Source organism: Prunus avium, chromosome 8 (assembly GCF_965620075.1).
Source record: "Prunus avium chromosome 8, drPruAviu1.hap1.1, whole genome shotgun sequence".
Taxonomy (NCBI): Eukaryota; Viridiplantae; Streptophyta; class Magnoliopsida; order Rosales; family Rosaceae; genus Prunus; species Prunus avium.
The window spans coordinates 22642050-22651966 of NC_142291.1; the positions used below are offsets into that span (position 1 = coordinate 22642050).

At 40.3% G+C, this 9917-nt stretch overlaps 1 protein-coding gene across 1 annotated transcript; it reads right to left on the reverse strand.

The window, feature by feature from the left end:
- Nucleotides 1–6534: 6534 nt before the first annotated feature.
- LOC110766828 (uncharacterized) lies at nucleotides 6535–7572 on the reverse strand. Its single transcript, XM_021970224.1, has 2 exons — nucleotides 7234–7572; nucleotides 6535–7140 (listed from the first exon to the last, which is right to left on the reverse strand). Exons 1-2 carry the CDS (start codon nucleotides 7570–7572, stop codon nucleotides 6535–6537), a joined length of 945 nt encoding a protein of 314 aa, XP_021825916.1.
- Between the last annotated feature and the right edge of the window lie 2345 nt (nucleotides 7573–9917).

Below are 9917 nucleotides of genomic sequence, written 5' to 3' on the forward strand. Positions count from 1 at the left end.
TCCCTTAATATCTACAGTAATGATCTGCTCACTTTGAACAAAGAGCAAGTCATGGCAAAACATCTCGATGTCTTCATCTCCAATGGCATAGTAAGGAGCAGTCCCACTTGTGCAGTCCAAGTAACTCAACTTTTACGCATCAATGACAGCCTCAAACTTGGATTGTTTAGCAACCTTGTGGTAGGCATCAAACTTGGCCAGAAGCTTATCATAACTGTGAGAGATGTAAGCATTCTTTTGCTGAAGACGAAAGTAGGCCTCTTTTTGACTATGCATGGTGGCAGCTAAAGAGTTGAGTTCACTCTCCTTCTTAGCAAAGGAACTCTTCAGCTCAAATATATTCTCCCTTAGTTCAGACATCCTCTTTTCATAACGGATTTGCTCGGTCGAGAGCTTGCCAGTCAAATCAACATTCTTCTTCTCCAACTCGATGAGCTGAGCAGAAGATAGGGCAACAATATATGAGTTCTGAATTGCCTTAACAGCAAAAACAAGTCCTTTTTGAAGCAAATGAACAACCACTTCTTTTTGCTTTTCCAATGAACGACTTGAGAATGTACCAAGGTCACAAACAGACGGGCTTGACAGGAAGTTTGTCTTGAGCAGATGACTTGTCAACCTTAGGATCAGCCGCCTCCATTTTCGAAGAACCCTTCACCCGAGCAGATGACACTCTGACCTTCTTAGCTGCATAATACTCGCCTCCAAAGTAGTCAATGACACCGAATCAATCCCATGCTTGACTGCTCATGACTCAATAGCTAGATCACAATGGTTAGGTAGATGAGAAGACCTCCTAGTTCGATCCGCATCCCATGACCGGTGTAGGCGACTTGAACTTTGGGGAGGAATATCAACATCTCTTTGCCTTTTGGTAGGTGCATTGGTTCGGGAGTAGACCTCTTTACAAGGCAGATCGTAGTTTTTGAGCTTATTAATCGGAGACTTGAGCGGAATGTCACAAACATTTAGCATGCCACCAACTTTCTTGCTATCTTCCCCAACGAGATGCTTGACCCTAGCAAATGATGAAGGAGCAATTCTTACTTGAGTCTTCTCAGTAGACAGAACCTCTTTCGAGGAAGACCTGGTCACGGCAGAAAGGAGCCTTGGCTTCTTTCTCAATGAAGACACCTGACAGGACCCGACCCAAATTCCACTTTGGAATCTAAGCCGAACCCTGTGCGTGTCCGACACCTGGTAGGTGCCGGGCACACTTGACCAAATTACCCTTCTAACTTAGTCTCAAAATTCTTTAGGGTTAAGTTTGACTTCTGCCGAAAATTCGGCAGAGTCTCCCCTGTAAAATGCTCGTTTCCCAAAAAATTTCACCTGTACAAACGCAATTCAAATATCCACCAACATTCAGCAAGCACAATGGTAGGACACACTCAACCCACAACAAATCTTTATGGCCTCAGGCTTATAGAAATCCTAGGGCAATTTCAGAGCAAACAAATTCAATTAATTACAAAAGTATAACAGTTATAAGAGAACATCCTACATAGTGGAAAAGGAGGAGTGATGAGTGAAGACCGCCTTGTGGTGGTGCTATGGTACACGACTACTGCCTGGGGGCGCAAAACATTAAAAGTGTCCGTGGACAAAAGAAAGTTTTGGAAAATATAATATCAACATACTAACCCCACTATTAAAACATTTAGAAATTCAATTGTATCCATGTTCTATATTCGTACAAAAATCAAGCAGGCATATCTATATACATATAACCAGTCATGCATTCAGTCAAATCATCAAAACCAATTGAAAGCATTGAAAAGTGATAATTCATTTCCACTTAGGTGTACCCATAATAAATCCGTCAATTCCATGATTTTCTATTTAATTCCCACATTATACCGTCAATTCCTTGTGTCATATAATGCGACACATCCTCGTAGGCCTCGGTAATACAAAGTCAACCAGAGCCGCATTCCTCGCAAGACTCAGGGGACACTTGGTCAACCTGAGCCACATTCTTCGCTCCTCACGGTCTGGATATCCCTAAGACTCATGGGGAAACTGCCAAACGTGCATTGACTCAACCGAAGGCAACTAGGAAGTCCGTGGACATCATTATATCCGAAGGCAACATTTTGGGTACCTATGGTGGTTTAAAAACCTTTCCTAGAAAATTATAATACTGTTCCTCACTTAATCCTTAAATCATGTTACCATTTCCTTTTCTACTTTCCAAGCCAATCACATTTAAACGTAAACAAAATTTAAATACAAAATTTAAATTCAAACTAAATGCTTGGAAAGCAAAAACTATAAATAATCCTTCATGATAAATGAATAAAACTTTTACTGCAAAAATTCATTTATAAAACAAAAGTCCACTCACTAAGCGTCCGAGCTAGCCTGACCCTTCGAGGGTCCTTCCTGCGGGTTCAATGAAGCCCGAGTATCTATTTAAGCACCTAGGCCCATTTTCAACAGTTCTGACAGGTGAAATGGTCCAAAAAGACTTGAGGTTAAATAAGCGATTAAATTTTCATATTGTTAATTCCGGTCCCCCGTGGGGTCCACGACCCTCAATTAATAATCCAAGAATTCCTATAGGTTTAACACAATTTACTAAACATGCCTTGCAAGTTTGGTCCATATCTAACCCGGATAACGCCTAAAATGCAATATCCGTTTGACAGTCAAACAGTAACCAAATTGAAATCCGAGCATACCGTTGTGATCGGGACTGCTTGGGTATCATTTTAGGACCAAAACCCAACCTTGACATCCCGCCGACATGCTGCAACCGCCAACAGGTGTCTAGAGTAATTTTCCGGCGATCGGAAAACTCCAAACCGCCTGTCAATATTCATACCAACAGATCAAGCACATCAAGGGGAGTAACTACCTTTGCTTGAAGATCAATTCAACCTTTAATGCCCTCGAACAAACGATTTCCTCTTTTGAAAAACCTAGAAAGTTTTTAGTTTGGATTCGTCAATTCTACTTGAAATTGGGTCGGGCCTTCGAGGGAAAATACAGAGGGAAGGTAGGGGAGTGTTTTGGGTGTGATTGCATGGGTTGTGGTGGACGGAGTTAGCTGGAAAAGCCGTTAGAAGCCACTGTTTTAAAACAGCCCAATTTGGGCTCAGGTTTGGCTCGAATTTCGGGTTTAATCTTGATGGTTTTGATTTGTAATTGTTAGGAGGCTTTGAAGAGGGAAGAGAGACAAATTTTGGTGGTGGTGGCGTTGAAAATGGCGGCCAGAGCAAGGAGTTTGCCGGCCAACAATGGCCAGCTGTTTTATCACAGGGAGAAGAAAAATCGGAAAGGAGGAGAGAGAGAAGAGGGGTGACGCGTGAGAGAGAAAGGAGAGGTCTAATTGGGCCCTAAAAAATCTGACTTCTTGAGATAATTACTGTTATGCCACTGAGCTTCTTTTAATCGTAACTTCTTCGTTACAACTCCAATTTGAGCTCACTATGTGTCTACGGATTCATCACGACGTGATCTACACAACGGTAATACTAAAATCCCTAGATTCCTTCCTGAATAAAAAAGTCAACTTTTAAACCATGAAAATATTTTCGGGGCAAAATTGTCTTTTACTTGAATAAATTAATAATTAAATATCAATTTAAGATATGGTTATTACAACCCCACCCTAGACCGAGAAGTTGTAGCTTTATCTTTCATAGACTTGACGTCAGCTTTCCTCTCTGCGAGGGGTTCGACAAGCAGATCATTAGAATCTAGACCATTTTGCTTCCATCTCTCAACGTCATGTGCAGGGGATAGACCACCAGCTTTCTCACGATACTCGCTCAATAGCCAACGCCACTCACGGAACCTCGTAAGGATGCTCAGAGCCTGGTGGACCTTAACCATGTCCGGCCCAAGATCCAGTCTCTTGCATATATCATTCTCTGCAAGCAGAAGATAGAAGCCAATTAGTCACACATCAAAAAATTCAAACAAAAAGAAAGCAGATCAGTAGCAATATGACATACCGTCACACTAAGTAATGGGAACAAGTGGACCATCGCCAACATCGCCTTCCCACTGTTCGCTGCCTCCAACACGTCAACATGCCATACTTGATCACCTTGACTAAGACTATCAAACAGCTTGGCTTTGCACACATGAACTTGAGCATACTTCTCTTAGCGCCTCACTTTAAAGAAGTAGAAGAACCATCGCACCATCGGCTCCAACTTGAAGAAACGGCTCATGTTCTCAAAGCACATGATTGCCCGATAGACTTCAGAGTACACTAACTTGGAAAAACTTTGACCACAAGAACGTGAAGCCCAATGAAAAGTAGAAGGGATGGAATGTGATAATCCTAGCATCTGGATCATTCGCATCCACACAAGGCGCATCGTTGGTCGAAGACTCTGCTAGCTTGACATGCATGCCATCAGGTATGCCAGAAACATAAGTGGCACGCCACTTCTAGAACTGATCTTCAAATGTAACACAATGCAGATTTGTCACGAATCTCTTCTTATGCCCTTTGGAACCACCCCATAGGTACAAGGGCACTTGTGAACTTGGTGATCGGCTACCTTCCTCAGAAGACATGACTGTTGAACAAATGCAAGAAAGAAAATAAAATTTTGCAAATAAGAAAATGACAAAATGGCCCAAGCCCCCCGAACTAGTGTGGCCCAAGCTAGTGTGGCCCAAGCCGTGAGGAGCAACGGTCAACAGGCATGCAACCCATTCCAGCCTTGGCCAGTCAACCTCCAGCCCAATTCACTCTAGCCGGGGCCTGCAAAAAAAAAAAATATAAAGGGAGGCCCAAGCCGCGAAATCGTTGCTTAAGCCACAAACCTGCAGCCCTAGTTACTAGTCCGTAGCCCAAGTCGGGAGTCCAACCCGAGCTACACCATAGCAGGCCTGCGCCGCATCAATCTAAACGGGTCTGGCCCGCGTCACTGTAAAAAGAAGGGAACAATGGTAGCTACTGCCGACAGCCACCACTTCTGATGGCGTCGCACCAACAACCTTCCCGACTCCTTGCAACGATAACAAGCTAGGCCCGAGTCAGCTGGTCCTCGCCGCAAGCAAAAAAACTTTTACAGTATTTGCCGCGCCACTGTTGCCGTCACGATGAAAACTAGCGGGCCCACCAGACCCGTCCTCACTGTGAAGAAAAGAAAAAAGAAATGCTTGACTTATCTTGGGATACACAGCAACTCCTCTCTTCGACAAGCAGTACGATTCTCCAAAATCTCTCTCAACCTAGAAAGTAGAGAAGACAAGTATGCAATTTGAAGAAGAGTGAAAAGAAGCCGTCTAGTTGTAAAAGTTGGGGGCCCAGGTTAAGGAGGAATCACAAGCCTATTCCCATTGGGAGCCCAACTCCAAGAAAAGTCAAAAGTCTACTCTAAGTGGGAGCCCAATTTGCAAAAGGAGTCCAACTCAAAGAAGAAAGTCCAGACGTAGTTAGAAAGCCCAGAGAGTATCTCCTCCATGCCTCATAAGGCATAATCACAAGGCACCACGTGGATAAGAAGAATATCTTCTAGGTCAATTAATTGAGCCCATTTATTTGGCAAATTAATTGATATTAAAAATAGGGATATTATCTTTATTTAAAAGATAATATCACCAATTTAGGCTATTATCCTATTTGGGAGATATCATTATCAATTAGGCCTAGTTTGGGATTGCTGCCGCTTTAAAAAAAAGCTGCTTCTGCTGTGCTTTAAAAAGAATCAGCTGTAAAGTAAAGCAGTTAAACGTTTGGCAAACTGTAATTTTAAAAGTGCTGTGAGTATGAAAAGCAGTGTCAGAGCGTTTGGTAAATTTTACCGTAAAAGTGCTGTAACTATTTATAATTACTAAAATGGACATGATGCTGAAAGTGCTTTTTACTAATCTGTTTGGTAAAAAATAAAACTGTAAAGTGCTTTTATACTTTTCTCCCTAAAAATTATATTAATCTTTGCTTAAAGAAAAGTAAAAATTCATTAAATTCCAACAAAGATATAGAAATCACCACGGTAGTAGGTTCATAAACCATCCTTTAAATTGAATAAGTAATAAATATTTTTTTGACAAATCCTTTGTCCTAATAAGGTTTGAATTGTAGCAATAAAAAAAAAACATTGAAACTAGGCTTAAATAAATGGAAATAAAGAAAATGTTTAAGAAGATGCATGCATTAAACTTGCAGCAATCTTGTTCCTTAATGTTTCTAGTTCTTGTGCTCCAGGCCATTGAGTAATATGATATTCTTCTTGTGCATCACCCTCCATCTCCATTGCATTTGGGTTGTCATTCACTTTGTCAAAATGAAAATCACGTTGGGCGTGCCTCCTTATATAGTTGTGAACATTCTCCATATCTTGAAATAAACCTGCAGTGTTATAGACATTCTCATCATCATAATCAACTGAAATCCACATATGCATTGATATAAATAAAAGTCATATGAATTTTCACTAAAAACAACCATCCAAATAGCAGTCACATATAACTAACCATCCAAATAACAAATTCAAATAGCAAACCCAAATCTGAAACCTAAAAAATAAATCCAAGTAGCAAAACAAAGTTCTAAGAAATATTAGTTTATTTTTCAGAAAGCTCATAGTTTAGCCATTGAAGCTTGATGCTAGGATCTTCCATAGTTGTGAACATTTCTCTTTTCTCTTGATTTAGAAATAACCGAGTTGCAAACAACCACAAATGGCTCCCAGGCCTTGCTCCAGGTAAAGACGAAACTGCTTTCATAACTTCAGCAATGCTGCTACCTTGGGACCCTTTCATCATCATTGAAGTACTCCTATTCTCCATTACATCAACCATTCGCTCAATTTGTTGTGACAATTTAACAGCACCTCCTACCTTCCCCACTTTAGTAGCAACTCTATGTCCGTTCGTCTCTTTCTTAACCTGTGTATCAAGTTGTTGATTTGTTCTCTTTTTCCCCTTCCCACAAGATTTTTCAGTAACTTGAATTGTTTCATCTGGTACGTATACGGGATCATCAGAATCATCACCACTGTCAAGTAGAATACCATCACATTCTGATGAATCATGAGTTGGAAGTACACCAGATGAAGGTGCCCAAGCATGGTCACCAGTAGCGGTGGTGTTCATGAACATTCTATCAAACTTCTCTTCCATATCAGGACTAATACCCTTTCTACATAATTTTGCATATTTGGGATTTATCTACAAATCAAAGAGAACAACATTAAAAACTATTACAGATGTTTCATTGAATTATAATAAACAAACAACATTAAAAAAATATTAATAACATACCTCAATTTTGTTATGCCACCATTCGTCAGAAGCATCAATAGTCCCAAGTTTGGAATTCCACCCAAGACCAGTTTCTTTTCCAATTAGTTCTTTCCATATTTTCCATTGTTCCTTAAGTGCATCCCACTTATTTTTCAATTGTGATTTATCATACTCGGCTCCTGTCTCTTTACTCAAGCCAATCCTCACATTTTCCCATCCTTCTTTCTTAAAGTGAGTACCAGGACGATTACCCGCCTCCACCTCCTTGATACACAAGTCACAAAATATACTTGTATTCTGATTATTCCATATAGCCGAAACTCGTGATCCACTAGCCACATTTTTATTCTTCACCATCTGTGCATGTCCTTATATAAATATGACGTATTGGGAGATGAACAGGTTATAGAAAATAATGTTTTTACTAAAAACATGCAATTATTAATAAGAAAGAGCAAAGCTTTATTTCTTTTATTTAATCAAGCTCTCTAGAAAATAAAAATAAGAAACATTAAGAATAATACATATATTAGTTATGGAATAAAATTCTATGAATTGATGCGTGCTGTAGCCACAAGGTTGAATGGAGGGTTCTATATCTCTTATGTATTCGCATTCAAATTTCCATGTTCATGAACAATTGCTAACCTTAATTTACAATTGCAATCTGTATGCTGAAGAAATATCATTTAAGCGACTATTCTTTTATTACCAGGAAGGAGAATATGGACATGGTGGATGACTACTACGTTGAACACTTCGTTACCTAGCATGATATGCTTAGAGAGTTGGCTGTCTATAACACGAAACTAGACCCAATAGAACAGAGAAAAAGATTGATTGTAGACTTAAGTGGAGACAATGAACCCAAGTGGTTGACATAACAGAAGTCTCAACCAATCAAGGCTCGCCTCTTATCTATCTCCTATGGTTGTTCCATCTATCTCGCTCTCTTTATTTTTAGAAAATTCAGATGTATGAAATCATGCACACATGCACATGTACCCGCACTCATGACAAGCACACACACAAGAATCAGATGTACATAATAAGCAGCAAGCACATATATAAAGAATCTTCGGCTATGATTCTAAAATCTGATCCTAGTGTTTTACAGCAAAACTCAACCAGTAGAAGGAAAAAACAAAAACAAAAGCAAAAACGTTTGGGAGATTGAAGAGGTTGAAGAATCGACCTTGTGAAAGAGATTGAAGAGATTGAACGAATGGTTGTCTCCAAACTTGGGAGGCTACGTGAAGATGAATGTTGGTGTCTACAGATTTGAGAGAAATACGCGAGGATAGATTTCTAACCTAATAAGGGTATTTGTGGAATTGCAAAAATTTCATTAAAGGGAGCGTGCTGCTTCAATTGAAAGCAGCTTTAAAAAGCAACCCCTAGGTTGCTTTTAAAAGCTGCTGTCAAAAGACCATTGCTTTTAAAATAAGCAGGATATTTTATTTTTACCAAACACTTTAAACTGCTTAACTTTAAAGTTAAGCAGGTTTTTAGCAAAAAAAAGCAATCCCAAACGGGGCCTTAGTGATCTGATCCCAATCAAATCCCTAATTGATTCAATCTCTATAATTTGGGGAAAGAATATCTTCCTTCCCTAGATGCCTAGAGCCCTATAAATACATGGCTACATTCAACATACAAGGTAATTCAAAATTCCTTTCAAAACCCTAAACACCCGAACCCCACCCCCCCCTCTCTCTCTCTCTCCCTCTCCCCTAGCCGCTGGCTCCTCCCAAATTCATCTCTCCCACATGACTAAGTGCCACCACACACAACTCTGGCCACCCGATTCTCCCCATAGAGAAAACTTCATACCATTTTTAGCTATTATTTCTCAAGGATTCAATCAAACTAACTTAGGCATCGGCGGGCCTTTGGCCAACACCTCCGTTCACTCCTATTTGCTTTTAGAGGAATCGAGGAAGAGAGAGAAGGAAGTTAAAAGGGCGAAGGATCTAGAAGCGAATATTCTCCGTGAAATATTTGCACAAACATTTGGTGCTTTCATTGAGAGCGCGAGTTATACTCAACCCGTGCTCTTGAATCAAAGGAACTTGTTTCCTCCTTTTTTTGCTCAACCGAAGCCTTCCAAACAACCATGGTTGGAAGCAAATGAAACATTCGTGGGAGCTTTTATGCCGTCTTGCATAGGGGCAATGGGGCCCTAGATTGTGGAGGCTCATGAGTATTGTGGTCGGTGCTTTAGACCCATGTAATAAATGTGGGATTTGGGTAACTTGTTGGCAGCTTGTGGTCTCACTAATTTAAATTTTATAGGTTTCAAGTTTATGCGGTCAAATCGTTGGAGCGGGGACAGGAATGTGAAATTAAGGTTGGATAGAATGGTGGTGAATCATGAGATGTTGTTGGCATTCCTGAATATGCTTATCCATCATCTGAATTCAATCGTTTCATACCACCTTCCTTTGTTACTTTAATTTGGTTCTGATTCAAGAGGAAAGAGGAGTCTTTATGTTTGAAGAGATGCGGGCGACGGTGGAGGGGTGCCAAAATGTGATTGCTAAAGCTTGAGAGGGAGATGGGTGGTTGGTGATAAATTAGGCCCTGTTAGCTCTCTTTACAAAAGTGGTGGAATAGCTATAAGGTAGGTGATATCCCTAAAACACTTCGAGTCCTACAAAGCAAGTTGCATGATTTACAAGGGCGCGAACAACACCCAAATG